This window comes from Amblyomma americanum, chromosome 1 (genome assembly GCF_052857255.1).
Source record: "Amblyomma americanum isolate KBUSLIRL-KWMA chromosome 1, ASM5285725v1, whole genome shotgun sequence".
Taxonomy (NCBI): domain Eukaryota; kingdom Metazoa; phylum Arthropoda; class Arachnida; order Ixodida; family Ixodidae; genus Amblyomma; species Amblyomma americanum.
This window is the reverse complement of record NC_135497.1, coordinates 447,250,376-447,268,088: the sequence shown is the minus strand read 5'-3', so window position 1 is coordinate 447,268,088 and position 17,713 is coordinate 447,250,376. Positions and strand designations below refer to the sequence as shown.

The 17,713-nt window shown below is 48.5% G+C and overlaps 1 protein-coding gene across 1 annotated transcript in view; it reads left to right on the top strand.

Moving 5' to 3' along the window:
• The window catches only part of LOC144115956 (leucine-rich repeat-containing protein 20-like), a 12,476-nt gene extending 5,926 nt beyond the window's left edge, over nt 1–6,550 (top strand). The window contains exons 2-4 of the mRNA XM_077650594.1: nt 1,102–1,245; nt 1,984–2,151; nt 3,881–6,550. Of these exons, the coding sequence (XP_077506720.1) occupies nt 1,102–1,245; nt 1,984–2,151; nt 3,881–4,062 (494 nt within the window). The 3' untranslated portion in view covers nt 4,063–6,550. The remainder of the gene's footprint in view (nt 1–1,101; nt 1,246–1,983; nt 2,152–3,880) is intronic.
• Nucleotides 6,551–17,713: the final 11,163 nt, after the last annotated feature.

Sequence of the window (17,713 nt, the reverse complement as noted above, 5' to 3'; positions counted from 1 at the left end):
CCCGTTCTAAAATAAGCGGCCTGTTGCCGGACCGCCGAGTGACGGAAAGCCCCCGTCCGCTGGCCCGGCAACTGCTCCCTGCGCAGCTCACCTAGTCCATCGGACGCGCACTTGAGGGAGCGCCATCTGCGAGGCGCCTGCTCTGACTTCCCGACAATTCTGAGACACGCGCCACTGCAGTCGAAAGGGCCCGGCGACAGAAGGGTTTCACTGCACGTGGCCAGAACAGCGAAGCGTTGCGCTGTCAGTAAATAATCGGGCGCCACACTGCGCGCGTGAGGGATCAGCCGCAGAATTTGGCCATAATGGTGCTTCTTTTATTATTTTAGCAAAGGACGGCGAAACTTAGACAAGGCCCACTGCATGTGGCGCCCTATAGGCTTCGAGACCTGTACACGATCGACTGTCTGCTTTGATGCCCTTCGGTATTTCTCGGCTGCGCACTGTTGTGCAGTATGAAGCAATGCTTGGTTTCATGCCGTGTTCTATAAAAACAAGTCAAGTTCTTGTGTCAGCAATCGTGAACTGTGCGTTTTGTTGTTGTTTTTGCACTGTGCTAAAAAGTATCATTGAGTGTTTAGATTTATCCCTTCAGTGCTGTTCGCCTGTCGCCTCACTGCCCATTGGACGACTGAATAAACAAGAGTTGCTCAGATGAACAAGCAGAACGCACGTTTCTGCTGGTGTCACTGCTGCGGTTTCCATCCGTCGCAGTTGCGAGTTTTAGAATAAATAATCTGTCCAGCGCTCCTAACATTTTGTCTGCCTTCATGAAATTCGCGAAAGAGGGCGCAATAGCGAGCCGCAAATTCATGCTTGCAACAGCCCGTGATGCTGAGAGACAACGAACATTAGGGCCAGAGGTTCACAATTGAGATTCTTTAAACCCCGGCGTGCTTGCCTCAGATAAGTCGCCCAGTTGCCCCTGAATCAAGAGTTAAGCCGCTAGTTGCAAGGTAACTGGAGCACCACATTTTATTTGAGGACTGAAGGCTCAGTTGATACGAGAGCACAGTCTACGGCGGCGTTTACAAGCATTCGTTCCGATATTTGAGCACGCATATTTGGCGCAGCTGTTGACCGACATGTGAACCTTCGCAGATCTCTCGGAGTGCCAGCTGATGTCGTTTCCGGACGCCATCTTCCACCTGATGAGGAACACGCGTGTGCTGGCCTGCGACCTGTCGAGCAACGTGCTGCGCAAGATACCGCCCAAGCTGCCGCTCAAGTTCACCCACATTACAGGTGCGCGCTATTCTGTGAAGCTTTGCCGTGTACAAACCAACGCCAGAGAGTGGGCAGGGAAGACTGTATACTTAGAAGCCGTAAAGTTAATAATGGGCGGGAGGGAAGCCTCAGTGCGCTATAGAAGGATACAATTTAAGGCCGCAGCAGAAAATTCCCCTTAAGGGAAGCCCTCCAGCCAATGGCGTCGACCGACTCTTGTGACGTCATGGTTAATCGTCTTTGACCTGCTAGCCTGAAGTCGCAGGGGATGCCAGAGAGAAGAGGGTTAACCGAGGTGCTAAGAAAATCAGTCGACGCCGTTGGCTGGAGGGCATCCTTTGAGGGGCATTAAGCATTTCCTTCTTGAGTTGTGCACGACTATAGCTAAAGTTTCGACTAGACTTGTCTTGACAAGTCTTCTTGTCAAAGCGTTCGCTAGCGGACTGAGGCTTCCCTCCCACCCACTGTTCTTTCTTCTTTTTTTGCTGTTCAATACTGCTCCTAAACGGGCGAGTTGGTTAGACATTCTTCACGGTACCAGCGCGAAAGACGGGGACGAAAGATGGAGGAACACAGGACGAGCGCTGTGTTCCTTCTTCTTTCGTCCCCGTCTGTCGCGCTGTTACCCTCAAGATTGCTTGCTGTGCTAAGCCTGGACGGCCGCACGACCAGGTTTTGTATCGCACAAAGAAGTACCGCTGCTTCACTGAGTGCTTCCGACTGTACGATTCAGTATCCTGCGACGCAATCTCGCAGAGCTGAACCTGTCGCACAACCGGCTGAGCAGCCTGCCAGAGGAGCTGAAAGAGCTGCCAGAGCTTCGACGGCTGGACATCTCGTACAATGACTACATGTCCATGCCTTGGGTCATCTTCCGCCTGCCCAGGCTCACCTACCTGGACGCCCGCAAGAATTATATCTCGGGTGGGTTTCAAGGATCCAGAATCGATGGTCTTTTTGAGTGCTGCGGACTTCGTTCCCGGCAACCATCGCCCTCTTGTGAGGGAGCCGCATGTCCTCAGCTGTGGGTTCGGAATGTGACGCGCATGCTCCTTGCGGTCAGCTGTTACCGTCTCCATCCTGACACTGGGGTGGACTAAACAGATCACGTGCCAGTCCCTTTCATTTCATTTATTGAACCGTCAAGGCCAAAGGCATTAAAGAGGGGAGTGGTTACAAAACAAAAATACATAAATAGATACAATGCATAATACAAAACCAGTCTAATCATCCTCCTGTTATTCAATGTTAGCTAGGGCAGAACGAAAATGTTGGTTATCAATTACGTCGACGATATCTGCGGGAAGGCGGCTCCATTCACGTGATGTACGATGCAAGAAAGACCGAAATTCCGTTTTAGTGTTAGATGTTTCAATTCCAACATTGTGACGATGATCTATTCGATTTGACACGTATCTGGGGGACGAAATGAGGGCATCGCGTAGCATGGGGTGATGGTATAGTTTGTGAAAAGGGCTCAAACGAATTGTCTGCCAGCGGGATGCTAAAAGAGGTAAAGAAAAATTAGCTTTCATGCTTGTTACACTTGCGGTACGGTTAAAGTTGGACAGGATAAAACGAGAAGCGTTATTTTGAACCAGATCAAGCAAAGTTATCAGTTTTGCATGATGGGGATCTCATATCGCGGCGGCATATTCCAGATTCGAACGTATTAGTGTTTTATAAAGCAATAATTTCAAAGAAGATGGAGTTTTGGAAAAGTTACGGCGCACGTAGCCCAACATGCGGATAGCGGAAGCACGAGCAGAAGGCTCCAGCTGACTCTGAGAATAAGGCGCCTTCTGCAAATGATTTAACACTTTCGCAGAGAAGAAAATACATAGTTATTTTGGAATCGAACGTAAGCATCCGAAAAAAAACAAAGGAAATCACTCAGGTACTCACAGGGAGCGATTCTAAAAAAATTGGCGGTTTTCAGACAGGTGAGACCATCAACAGCATTGAGCGTTTTACGTTTCGGCATTAAAACCGCAACGCGTTTACTCATGATCATCTGCAGTAACTAGCACCATTTACGTTTTTGGCAGATTTGATAATGATTAAGGTGACAGTTAAAAGAACTGATTTGAGTGGCAAACATTTATGGGCTAATTGGTCCCCGCTGAGGCCAGACTGTAGCAGTGCAATCAGATGATGCGTAGAAAAAAGGGAGCAGGTTTCCGTAGTGCTCCAGTCTGTCGTACTATTTTGCGCTCCTGGATTCCGTGGCTGCCTGTTTTTCGTGCATAGGTGCAGCACCAACCATTGTCGGTTGTTGTAGCGCTGGCTACGAGGGTTTTTTTTTTAACATCTGTTCAATGTACTAAGTGTGGCCGCTTGTAGTTAAGTTGAACATTTAATTTGATATCTATACCTAAGGAATACCTATTACGCTTGCTAGAGCACACAGGTGCTTGGAGGCCTAGTCCACAAGGCAGTGTTGGAGGCTGCTTCTTGCTAAACGGTGAGATGTGATAAGTTCGTACTGAGAATTAAGCCAAACTGGCCAATTTGTTGTGCTTTCGCGTTGCCATGTCTTTGGAGATGATAAAAAGCGTGAGTGTCCGGCATGGAAGAGCTCAGCCATTTCCGGCCGGAAACTGGCGAGCTCCGCGTGCACAGCCAATTGTGACCCATGGTCCGGGCCTCGCAGACGTGGAAGCATCGCGGCTGCGCTCGGTGAGCACGCTCCGCGAGGTGCACCTGGAGGAGAACCCGCTGTCGGAGGACGCATGCCGCCGGCTGGAGAACATCTCGCAGATGGTGGTCCACGTCACGCCTCCGGGCTCATCCGACTCGGACGAGGACGACTACTCGGGCGACGAGGAGAAGTGAGCGCTCGGCGACTGCGGAAGTGTCCTGCCGCCATTTGTGATATCGCTGACTGAGACAGCCACTGTGACACACTGCGGACACCCGGTGCGGGGACACGCGTTGCCCGACCAAGGTGCGCGGAGGCTGTGGCCGCCTTTCTCGTGGCCTCCTCGCTTGAACCTCGAGCAACGTATCTCCCACAAAGAAAAAAAGAAAGGAAATCACTACGCGATGCTCACTTCAGTAGGTGTAAAAAAATGGTAGTATACAAGTCGCTGTGCGCTCATCTCGCACGAAGACCGGTCTTTGTGCTAAACGGCGCCTGCACTAAGGTGCGAGGGGCCCACGGGTGCTTTCAGCGCCACATCACGTGTTCAGTGTGCTGCGAGATGATACTTTACGGTCCCAGATTCGGCGCCAACAGAAACCTGATTTCGGGAGGAATTCGAATTTAGCTTTAACATGCCAACATGCGTGAAAAAAAAATCGTTCGTTTTCAAGCGTATCGTGTTCATAATGTCTAAAAACAACAAACGCGCACTTTTTAGAAAGTATAAACTTGTGATCCCTTTCCCGTCTCTCAATAGAAACAGTTTATGCTACGAGGACGTGGCATGAGTGCTTTATAGTGCACCCATCATGGTGGTAAACCAAGCCTGTCGCAGGTAGCATCAGATACTTACGCTGTAAATGTATCTCATGCACAGCTGAAGCGAGTAATGCAAGCCGGCACTTCACGGAAAGCAGCGCCTCAGCTTTGACGAGGTGTGTTTTGCGCGCATGAGTGATCATATTTTGTAAATACCGAGTTTGTGAAGAGGACTGTACATATGTTCGTAGAGGCATTTCAGGCATTTATTTCTGTGTAAATACAGATACTTATTTTGCATACTCCGCTGAAGAGATACTTGGATTCAGAGCTTTGTGTATAGCTCGTGAGTGTGGCTTGCGTCCTGCCTTTTTTTTCCATATCGTAGTTCGCCGCTGGCCTTCGGCAGCAAATTTCAATGCAGATGAACAGACTTGCTTCGTGCATCGGACGCAGGATGAGCAGTCGGTGCATTAAGCCTCATTCCCAGTGTCACCTGTTACTTACTGAACACATTCATGTGACCAGATTGCGTAGATCTTTTCACTCATGTTAGCTTAAACCCTAGGTCACAACACTGCAAAGTTTGTCATAGAGCAAGCATTTTTTGGATAACAAACACCACTTGAGGTTAATTTGCAGTACAATAAGGTGCAACAGGGGCTCGTATCTCGAAGGCTGTAGTTGCGCTATGGTGTGAAGGAAATTCATACGGCGTTGCATTGCGCGAAAAAAAAGATTAAAGGCTACATGGTGTGAAAGCAGACAAAACTGAGCTCGTTCATGCTGAGTTGCCACAAGTTGAGATAATTTCATGAAAAAATATGTACCTGGGCCAGTTGATTACAATCATCTGAAGGCGTTATTTTCTAGCGCACTCAGAACAGGACATGCATACGAAACAGGACAAGCTCTTGTCAAATTTCCACTTGGTTGGTGTGGTTTGAGTGCGCTAAACATTACGCCTTCAAATGACCAGTGATAGGTTTAGAAGAACACGATGTTTCGGTTCATTCTTTCGAAGTCCAAATCACAACAAAGCAGGAGTGGAATGAGAAGGCGTTAACGCGAATGCAGCTGTTCAGAGGAACGCCGTTCCATGTTGCCAGACCACGAATGGTGTGGCGTTCATCTCGCTTCCCAGTGCGATGCTGGATTCCTTCAGATGAAGGCCCGCCCGTGTTGTGATGTGCTCGTTCCGTGTTTTGTACACTGTGGGCAGAGATGTGTTGCCGCTCACTCTAGTCATAAATGTGCTGCCAAAGTAAGACCGGCGTGAAATGCAAGCCAAACACCAGGCCGCATTTGAACGCGCTGAGCGCATAGCTTCCGATACCTGTGCTTACATCAAAGGAACGAGAAGCCATATTACTACGCTTCTGCGACAGCTTCGTTGGGGCTGATCTATGGTATAGCGAGGGCCCTTCCGACCATTACGTTACGAAGCCTGTCTCAAAGACCTGGGCGCAAGCAAATAGGAGGCCTCTCGTGGTTAACACCCGCTGTCCGGCCAGCCACGGCTTCGTGAAGCCTGGTCCGCCAGCTGGCCCGACACTGGCCGGAACAGGAGGCCTGCCACGAAGCGTAGCGTGGCTTGCGACGGAGCAGCACTTTCCGCATAGAGCCGAGTGAGAACGGCTTTTCTCGAGAGGAAATACTCAGAGACAGCAGGTTGCAGGAGGCACAAGTCATGTATTGCGTGTTTAGTGGTTACCCTTTAGTGTGTGCGTCTTTTCTTGCATGTTTTTTTCTTTTCTGTTCAGTGTTCATGTGGTTGCAAATACATCGAGTTTGTACACTACATGATTTGAACGACCTTTGTAGTCAATTTATCTCGGCTGCAAAATCAGCAGATCGTTTGTTGAAAATAATGGAAAGTGACGCTGGAAGCGCAATAAACGATGCATTTTTGTAGAGAAATCACTGCCTCGTGGGTTTTATTGACGTGAACATATGAGAGGTCGGTGAGTCATATATAGTGACACCGGCTATTCCTTGAAGCCCATGGCTTAATCGTCACTTAGCACGATAACGGCCATATACAATATCTAGTACAATACAACAACACATAGAGCGTCGTTAAAAGCTCCAAATATCAAAATAACTAAATATGAAAGCCCGAATGCTGAATATATACCAACCTTCAGCAAAGTACTGAGCAGCGCAAACTGCTCACTGCGAACATTACAGGCACTACACGGCAAGCAGAAAGAAAGCGCATCCCATTGTCGAGATATTTACCCAGGATATGCAACCATGAAGAAGGCAATAATGACCAACGACGTCGATAGTTTTTTCACTGTTTTCCGAGCAACGACTGAGCCCTCCTGACGGACTCATATCAGCCGTGGACCCCACTGTGCATCTGAGTGTACCGATGGGCTGGCATGTGGCAAGGCAACAAAGTCGAAATGGGGTGAGGGCTGCAGAAAAGAACAGACTGCTCAGACTATCAATCGACTCCTCATTCGTATGAACACATTTAATATCTGTCGGCATGCGCGTATGAAGGGAGCATCGAGAAAAAAAAAATATCAATACTGCTACGGATGCAGGAAACACCGATGGCGCCGCTCCGGCACCGCTAGATGAGGCGTGCTTGGGTGTCATTCGCCGAGGCATAGGCCTGCATCCCATTGAAAGACAAGCTGCTTTTCCAGCGATAGCAGTGACGGCGTGCTGGCTCAGTTTTCCTTCACGGTGTGCCTGTCAGGTCCAGGTTAGGATGTCAATTGCGGCACAGGATTCTCTTTAAACGGCTGCACTGATGTTGCAGTGGTGCTGCTCCACTCTCTCGGTCAAGCGCCTACCTGTTTGTCCCACATACATTTTTCCACGGGGCAAAAGTATGGCACAATCTTTCTTTGTCGGTCGCCACCTAAATAAAATAAAATCGCCCCACCCCCCCACCTAAGAAACAAAAAAAGGCACGCAACACAACGTTTGTGTCCCGTGCCGAAGTTCCAACGAAACGGTGCAAAACTTGACAGGTCTCTGGCGTTCTGTGTGCCTATGGTGTGCTTCTTCCGTGTTCAGCTCTGCGGGGATGCGCGCAAGGATTGCGAATACTCGAGCCTCTGTGTGTGCCGTCATAATTATAGCGCACACGTATATCTGATGCAGCGCCAAATGCTGAGCGCCACTTGAGGACAAACACGTCTCGTTGCCCAGTCATGCCTTGCAAGGAAAAATTCTTTATAGTGATAATGAGAAACGAATAGGCGGATCTATCTTTCAAAATACAAGAATTAGCTGAAGTTGGCTGTGTTACGGAGGATTCTTATGCTCACGGTATTCCCGTATATCCTTCAAGGCTCTCTCTTTGATGTCCGTCGCATCGACACTCAAGGCGGGAAACACGAGCTTCGGTCGTTTTCCTATGACTGCCGTGTTTGTGCAATGACCAGAGAACTGCAAGCCGCTTGAGCAGCGCCAAAATAGCGTATATTTACCATTATAACGTGCGCACTCGCATCACAGACGCATCCTCTACCTTATTCTTTAAAATTACGAAAAATGTTATTTCCCAATGCAAGATTTACTCCATGTAATGAACAGTCCTCCAAAATTAGCACCAAATGTCATGAAAAAAAAGTGTGCCTATTATGGGAATACTTACGGTATACTCGAATGTCTCTAACCGCAGCAGCCGCTGTCGGAACGCGTGAGGTCGCGCTGAGGAAGTGTGAAATATGAAACCTCTTTATTTTTGAGCGCATTGTGGACTTTCAGTAACAACGACGTTGGTTAGACTCATGGTTTAGCGGCAAGTCTGCCATGCATAACCAACCCCGCGATTATGTTTCCTTCAGTAGAGACTCAAGACAGCTGTAGTCAGTGAAAATGAGGCGAACATTCATTCCAAAGTTCAACGGAAAAGGGGCCGCATACACGCCAAAATTGGCATCAGACCATGCTGTGCGCTTTTTCCTTGCCTCGTTTGAAAGAATTCTCTTATGTCACTCAGCAAAAGAAACTCTAACACCTGCCGCAGCGGTCGCCCGCGCTTTCTGACACAGTGACTGACTAAGGCTGACAGCGCCGAACGCCGGCTATTACTAGCACTGCACACTGCGCATCAACGCTTGCGAAAGACCACAATGAGCTCCGCTGCCTTGTCTCACCGCACCGTCGTCTAAGCACGTAGTCAACTACTATAATTTCCGTCTCTTTGCGTAAGCACCTGGCAGGGATGACATCAACGGTTTCGGTGCTGGAACTGCGTAGCCTCCCCGAGACGTGTACAGCTTCCTTAATTCATAAGTTGAAAAAAATTCCTCAAAAGTGGGCTCAGCAGCTCTAGGAAGGAAGCAAGCGCGAACCTAATTATTCCCTCCAAAGAGAAGTCATGATCGTACCCTTTTTGTTTTGCCAGGGAGAATCAAAATTCCTAGTCAAGAGCTGTTTCTAAGCTGTTGCATGAGCAGGAAACGTGAGACTCCAATTTAAAGGCCCACTTAAGGTGGGAACGACCGTCAAGAATCTTGGGACGACTAGTGTTTGGGGAGAAGCCGTGGCGGAGTTACCACCTTAGTGCTTACGGCCTAATTTTCGCTGGCACCGCCGCATTTAAAAGGTGGTTCAAGGGTGCCTGGTGATTTTTTTCTGACAATAAGCCGCTTCTGCTCATCGTCCAGCTGTTTCGAGCCGCTCAGCTTTGCCAGAAATGGTATCCTAGTGTTTCAGAATATGTGGGAGCCTTAATTCTTTGTACAGGTGCGGACATAAGTACCGAGCACGCGAGCGCTGTCAGAAGTAAAACTCCTCCAACTTCGTAGAGTGGTGCCAATTGCTATCTCCTCTTCCGCTGATTTCATGTTTGTCTCACTTACGTCATGCCTCGACGGCACTGCCATCTGGTCAGGGCCTGTCAAAGCAGATGCCCACTTACATGCATGGGAGGAGAAGGGTCAGACTTTTTTTTTTCTAAGGGGGAGGGGGGGCGGGGGTTATCAAGGCGACTCAGACTATGAGTGATGCCGTAGGGTCCCCAAGTCTTTAATGATGCACATTAAAGACCTGGGGGCACATTAAAGACCTGGGGGTCTTTAATGTGCACTGACATCTCATAATACATGGGCCTCCAGTATTTCGCCTCCATCGAAATGCGACCGCCGCTTTTGAGATCGAACCCGTGTCTTTCAGGTCAGCAGCCGAGCACCATAACCACAGAGCCTCCGCACCGGCTCTGTCAAAACGTGTTCTCGAAGCTCCCGCAGCTGCGTTTAAGCTTCATTTGCCTGGTCAATGTGCTAATACCTGTTAGCATGCTGTGTCGAGATTTTGCAAGGAAAAAAAGGGCGGGGAGGGGGGGGGGGATTGTTCTCCTGAGTAATTTAGCTAGTTGGGATCCAAGGGGCGAAGCGTGTGCGTATTGAAAGCGTATGTCGCGTGCAAGTGGTGGTTGCAAATCCACAGGGAATACAGCAACGACTGCAGCCAGATTTTACGTGTTCATTGTGTGAACACGGTATCGATGGTTCTTTCAGGTGTCTGTACGGAGGAGGCAGTGCACCTGCAGCATTTTAGTGGAGGCGAACGGGAGGCGATTTCAGAAACTATAGGAGCGGTAACGATATCAGGGCGTCCATCTCCGTATCACTTTTAGAATACAATGTAAGACATTATAATGTGGTAGTAACCCGAATGAGGATTACGGAGCACTCTAGACAGATACGCCAGTGAAAGTGAATCTGGTTCAACGTAAAGTTATAACCGAAAGCGCAGATATTCGCGTACAGCTCGGACGCAGAAATAACAGGAAATATTTGTAGAAAAGAAGGCAAGCATGCTGGTGTCAAAAGAACGAATTCGAAATTAAAACACGGTGCGTGTTCTGCCTTGCATACGGTTCCAATCTAATATTGCACTGTACCTGAAAACAGCTTATTCTAATAAGCACGGACCCGTAGACTGTTGGACGCCTTATGGCAATTGTTCCGCGTTTGTAGAAACACCTATCGGCCGCGGCTGGCAGAACATCCACGCAAAAGATTTACGCACATTCAACAGAAGGAAGTGTACCGAGGGCGTTTTCGATGCGCATCGTTCACTCAAGACTGTCTCTATAACCCTCTACACCGAACAGGCAAAAGTGCACTTCCATGCCGAATAGACACCTAAAGGGATACCATATTACGCGACAGCGTGTACAGATTGTTCGGTCGAAAAGCCGTCGGCGTCGTAGTTGTCTGCACTGCACGTCGGAAATATTCCTTCCCTTAAGGCGGGCCACTGGAGAGAGCGAGCGTGTGTCGCGTCGGCTCCGGAATTTTCCACTCTTTTGTGCGGTTTTTCGAGGACCATGACGTGAAATCTGCTGCAGTCGGTTCGTAAAGCTACTCCGCATCATTTTCATCCACGTCTCAGGACTTTGGAGGCCGAATTTTGGGTTAAACTTTCGAGTATTGCTCCGAACGCGGGGCGGACGCCTCGCTTGGCTTCGCGCCAGGCATAGCTCGTCCACGCAATGCTTTGGCCTAGCCTAGGCCTAACCCCCCTAGGCCACATTCTCACAACCGGTTTTTCGCTTCCTCCGTCACCTCCGTCGCCACCGGAGCCGACGGAGGGGACGATTTTGTACCGGTTTCCCCCCAAATCGGGCGGCCGGTGCTGCTGGGCCCTGCTCTACGTTTCCGTCGAGCGGCGGCGACGGAGCCCCGCCCCACAAAAAACGTGCCAGTCACAGCGCGAGCTCGCCTCACGTGACCCACGGCTTGCTTGCTGGCAGCGAGAGATGGCGCTGGCGAGCGTCACGGCTTAGGGTGCCTCAATGCCAGCGCCGCCGTTCCCGGGTGGAGACAACTTAAGCGACGCCGCCATATGGAATCACAACGGGCTTCTCCCATGTACCGCGAAATGCTCGACTGGTAGCCCAGTGTAGCTCTCGCTGCAAAAGGCCGTTCAAGCTAAAGCACTTTGAAGCGCGCCTAGAGCATGGACGGCGCCGTTACAAACGCTAGCGCCGCTGATCCCGTGTGATTCAATATGGCGGCGCCGCTGAAGTTGTCTCCACCCCGGCGCTGGCATCGAGGCACCCTATCGCGGCTTCGGCGGCGGCGATGCACCGGTCAAGCAAGCCATCGCCACAGGCCGGGCTGCCAGCGTCATGCGCCTCCGGGACATGAACGTTTGAGTGCAGTGGGGCCGTGAGGGTGCCCAAGGACCTGCGCGTCCTAAACTCCCCTGTGTCTAATAAAGTTTCCACCACCACCACCGGGCACAAGAAAAGAAGCCCCCCCCCCCTTTTTTTTTCTTTTCTCCATCGGGAGATGCATCGGGAAAGAGCGGATGACGGTTTAATTTCATTTGCAATATACGCGGCGTTCAGGTAAATGAGTCTCCGATTACTTTTGTGTTTGCACTGGGAGCGGGATATACGATAAGCGAATTTGCATCTGTTGCGCTCAAGTAGCACCACTGTTGTGTATTATGGATTTCTCGCGCTATCTTTTAGAGATTGAAGAAAAATTACTCGGACGGTACTTTGCTGCGCACAGGAAGTTAACATTTAAAAAGCTAGCTAGTCACTCTAAACTAATTAATCGTCTGTGCAGTGCGAAAAAGAAAGCTAGACAGGATTTAATCATGGATATACCAAAGGTTGAGCGAAAGCATTTTGGTAATTACCCAGACCAGATTTGGAGGTCGTCATCGTGTCGGGCATGCTCACTTATGGTTGCACACTCAATATGGTTGGACGCTCAGTTATGGTTGGTCCAAATCGGCCGAGGTCAAATTTCGGGGCTGGCCCGGGTCAATTTAGAGACTTCCATCGTATCCAGCACATTGAAATTAGCATGAAAATAGATTTTGGTCCAAATCAATGAAGGTCAACTTTCGGGAGTGGGATGAGCAACATTTCGGAAACGACCCGGGTCTAATTTGACTTCACCATCGCATTGGCCATAGTCAAAATATGCTTGTCATCTGACTTAAAGCAGTTGCTATAAAATCGCTAAGTGCGAAGGTCACTCCAGTGTCATATAAGCACACCGGACTGGAACTAAAGTTTTGCCTAAAATAGATACTGCAGAGTAGTCCACACGACCCTCAGCAGTACTGAACCCATTTTACGCGCCTAGGACCCTACTTAATTGTTAAAAACGTGGTTACATTTAGCTGGACACTTGTTCTATTTATATGTAGAGAGAGAGAAACGTAGGGTAAAAATTCATCCCTTTACTCAACAAAACATCGGCCAGCTCGAGCCCGTACAGTAAATACACAACTGTAAAATACAAGCATTTGCGATAGATATGGTTGTAAACACAGATGCATATCACAATAAAATACATTAAAACAGACAGGAATGTCAGTAAAACGATCCGGTATGCAATGTTACTAACATGACGGATTTATCCCTTTCAGAAACTCATTGAGTTCTGCTATCGAGAAAAGTCTGAAAATTTGCGTGTGTATTAGCCGATACTGGTAAAAGATTCTCGAAACTGTTTAGCTAGCCTAATTCTCGAATATTAGTATGAAGAGCAAACTAGCAAGCCCTGACAAACCATTCCTGTATTGATAACAGAGTTCATTACCCCCAACATACGTTCGATTTCGTTCATATTGGCCAGAATAATGTGACTGTAGTGCGCGCAGCGCATTAATATAGTAGCTTGCTATATCCGTATAAATATGTTTTGGTGCTGTACGCGTGGTGTTTCGCTGTAAAAACTGTGGAGTTGCGCAGTTATTCAAATGACTTCTAACTTTTGCCACAGCTTGCGAGATCGCATGTTTGTTCTGCGATAATAGTCAAGCGAAGAAGCAGTCGACAGACGACTTTCACCGCACCTTCGGCATCTCCTTCGGACTCCGCCACCGCCGTTTTCTTTTCTTTTTTTCTCCACGCGGGCGAAACGTGGGAGGAGCGAGCGCCCGCCCTAGCTGGTTTGCCGGTGTCCGGCGCCTATTTCGATGAGAACACCGCGCCGCTCCGTTGCTGCCGCGGTTTTCGGCTCCGTCGGCGCCGCGCCGTAGAGGAGGCCGGCTGTGAGAATGTGGCCCTACTCGTGCACCGCCATGGCCTCTCTCGACCCCGAGACTGCCTGCAGAAGCGTGGCATACCAAGTCGAAGGGCAAGACATCCCGCCCTAAGAGTTTGCTACCGATCCGAGATGGACCCGGGCATTTACGGCCCGCAAGCTAGCGCACCCAGCTTAGTTCTCGTTCAATCAAGCCGTCTCTGCCACGTGCTCGCTACCCAAGTCTTCGCCACCGGCCGGCCTCGCCACACCGGCCCAGCCCCGAAAAGGCAAGCCATCTTCTCCCACTCTGTCTGAAATCAAGCGCCCGGCTCAGCTACCGAAATGGCCCATCCAAGATCTGAAAGTTTGGTTTGGTTTCGTTTATGGGGGTTTAACGTCCCAAAGCGACTCAGGCTATGAGGGACGCCGTAGTGAAGGGCTCCGGAAATTTCGACCACCTGGGGTTCTTTAACGTGCACTAGCATCGCACAGTACACGGGCCTTCGTAAATTTAGGGAAACGGGATACACTGACCATGTATAGGAGTTATCTCAAACATACGTTGTATAAATATGTTTGCAGGGTGAAAGCTGTTGTCGCAAAATAAAATTAAATAAAAAATAAGCATTTAAGTGTGTGTGGGGCATACATGCATATGTCCCCTCGTATAGCTTTAGAGTGATGCTTACGACTTTTTTCTGACCACAAAAAAAAAATGAACGATCGTAACAGTAATTCTGGTTGCCAAAACAGCAGATAAAAGTGAGCATTGTCTGCTCCACTTGTTATATATAAAATTTGGAACGCGCTATCTCTTGCTTATTAGTAATATCTTCAGCAAAGTAAAGCTTATTTCATTGCCAGTTTGATTTCCAAGCTGCCGAAGTTCTCTTGAAGCATATCCTCACGTTAACCCTTTCGGCCCTAGACTTTTTTTTAATTTGGTCGTAGATTTTTTGCTGCGTGTTTTTACAATACCTAAGGCTCCACATCCACGTGGTAAAAAAATTCAAACTCACGGTGCAAGTATTAATTGATTTACAGGTATGGTGTCAAAATCGGACATCAGGGCTTAGTGGGTGCAAAATTCGAAAGAAACTGTTTTGCTTACCGCAATCTACAACAAAAAAATGAACGGAAAATTTCCTCATTTTCCAGTGTAAGGAACTCTAAAGAAGCTTTTTTTTTACTCTAAGCGATAGATGGATCTTGCAGTTGTCCCACAAGACGCCGCTCTCTCTCCTGTCTACCTTGCGTTTTGTATCATACCTCCTCGTTCTTGCTGCTGACAGACTTGTTGTTCCAGCTTGTGTATGTCACGTCAACAACGCAAATGTCGAGAACTTGCCTAGCCTTCCTGGAAGGCGACTGTGGACAAGATGAAGGCTCTCCCCAAATCTGTAACGCCCTCGTCTATCGAGCTTCATGAAGCGCTTCTGTAACGTCCAGCGCAGAGTTCGGCACGTCTAAGTTCTAAGCTTGCGCGAGGCTCAATGCATCTGTTTCGCGCCTGTTTTCAAAGCAGCCGTTTACTATAAAAGAATTTATATAGCGGAAGGTAATCTGTTGTGTCTATATCTTGATCAAATGATGTTCTCTAGAGATTACAAGAAATTTCCTCTCACCAGTAGGCTGATGCGGCGTGGATATCTTTCGGCCGGGGAGAGAGCAGAAGCTGTTTATGAGCACGCCGTATATGCTTTCACTAGAAAACCGCCAAACACACTGCATTGCTACCAGCGTTCAGTGCGCCACACGTGCTGCACGAGCGGCTCCGCGAGCGACGTGTTGCACGAGCGGCGAAGCGCGAGTTGCAGTGTGAATATCCCAGTGGCTTCTTGCATTCACTACCGATGCTCAGGAGAACGGCATGCAGAGACAATACGAATAAAAGCGCAAGGTCTGTCTGTCTGTCTGTCTGTCTGTCTGTCTGTCTGTCTGTCTGTCTGTCTGTCTGTCTGTCTGTCTGTCCGTCTGTCTGTCCGTCTGTCCGTCTGTCTGTCTGTCCGTCTGTCCGTCTGTCCGTCTGTCCGTCTGTCTGTCTGTCCGTCCGTCCGTCCGTCCGTCCGTCCGTCCGTCCGTCCGTCCGTCTGTCTGTCTGTCTGTCTGTCTGTCTGTCTGTCTGTCTGTCTGTCTGTCTGTCTGTCTGTCTGTCTGTCCGTCCGTCCGTCCGTCCGTCCGTCCGTCCGTCCGTCCGTCCGTCCGTCCATCCGTCCGTCCGTCCGTCTGTCTGTCTGTCTGTCTGTCTGTTGCCAGGAAGAAAGAAAAGAAAAGTGCACAGGCCTGCTCACTGGCTCAAGAAGAGCCACAATCGCTACCACGTGCAGATAGAAGGAGAGTTGAAAGATCGGATAGAAAGACAGGATAGTAAAGACGCGCTAAAGACAAGGCCGATCCCGGAGGTAGTGCAATACCGGGCCAACCGGTGTCGGGAGTGAAGCATCCTTCAAACTCTCCGCCACATTTCCAAAAATAAGTCCAATTGGACCCGTAACAGATATTCTATTACGGCGTGCACTTATTCTCACTATTCTTCTGCTCCCGTTGCTGTTCGCCGACATCCGAACATTCACTTTGTATGATAGCGAAAATTTCCATTTTCCAGTTCATCAGAAAGCCAATCTGAAGATTTGGTCCATTTGCTGCGACCAACATTTATGTCAGCAGTCCAACAAACATACTAATAGAGGCGCATTCCAAAAAAAAACTAGCAGATTCTCTTCTACAAAGATAACCTATCATCACTCAATGGCCACCGCTGGCAACCGCTGAGCCCTGGTGGTGTCAAAATCCTACATGTCAAAAATGGGCTCAAGCGCAGCGTCTACGCATTGAATAATACTAACGACTGGGATATGAGCTTGGATAGGCGTTTCACAAAACATTTAAAAACCTGAGCGCAAAAGAACGAATGGTTAACGAGAAATAAGCCTACAAATTTGCTATACCTCGGCTTCTTCACCCCATGCCTACTTCTTCTTCTTCTCCTTAGTAAGCATGGTAACCATGCTGCTGCTTCTTCTTCCTTAGACCGCACAGCTCGATGGAAATGCGTGAGCAGCGATGCCGATAGCAGCACGGATCCCGGAGGAAGTATTGATTTAAAAATTAATAGCATTTTCTTCCCTTACTCAGGCGCAAGCGGAATATTTGTGTTGCGGTGTCAATTGACACCGCCAGAGCCGAAAGGGTTAACATGACTTTGTCATAAACCTAAGTTGCTTGAAGATCTTTTCCTAAGCTATGCCAACTTTTCTGTTTCACACAATGAGCCAATGTGAATTTAAAACGTGTTCGAATGGCTGCATGTAATTATGCAGACAATTGTCTTGTCTTGTGGCATCCTCTTACAAATATATGCACCAAAATTGCAATCTTCTTTAAGGCCTTACATGAAAACTCATGTTAGTAATGAAAGGAAAACAGCAACTCTATGAATAAATTAGTATTGAGTACAGGTTTGCAAAACTGTAAGTGCAACTTACTTAGCCTTATTATAGAGGAGAAGGAGGCACTCTTTTATAAACGCTGTAAATGCTGGCCCCATGGCATACCTGGCTGGCCATTTCAGATGAGCATGGGTATCAAATGACACACGCGCACAAAAGTCACGTGCGTAAACATATGCTCTAACCACATCACCTAATGGAAGTCTCTGCGTTTCTTCGCTTGGCACAGGGTAGGATACAAGCACACAGGAAATACTGACATATATCGGCTCGTAATTGAGAGGGGTATGGCTGGCAGTAAAAACTATTAGCGCAGTCCTATTAACATTGGTAAATAGGCCATTCTGAAGCACGCAAACAGTTGTTCTGAAGAGCTGGAATGTTGGTAATGATAGTAGGATGGCAGACCACACATCAGTCAAAGAAGGCTGGTTAAATGAAACGCTGAAAGAAAGGTCATTAATGAACGTAAGAAAATGGGAAAGGCCCAAGTACAATACCTTTGGGGTTGCCTGAGACTCGAAAAAAAGAAAAGTTTGGATGAGTAAGAGTTAGCATGGACCAACTGCAGACAGCCGGTTAGGATCACTTAAATCCAGTTCAGAACAGTATGATGCAAGGCACTATTTTATAAGTGATTTTATTGCATGCTTTCTCAAAGA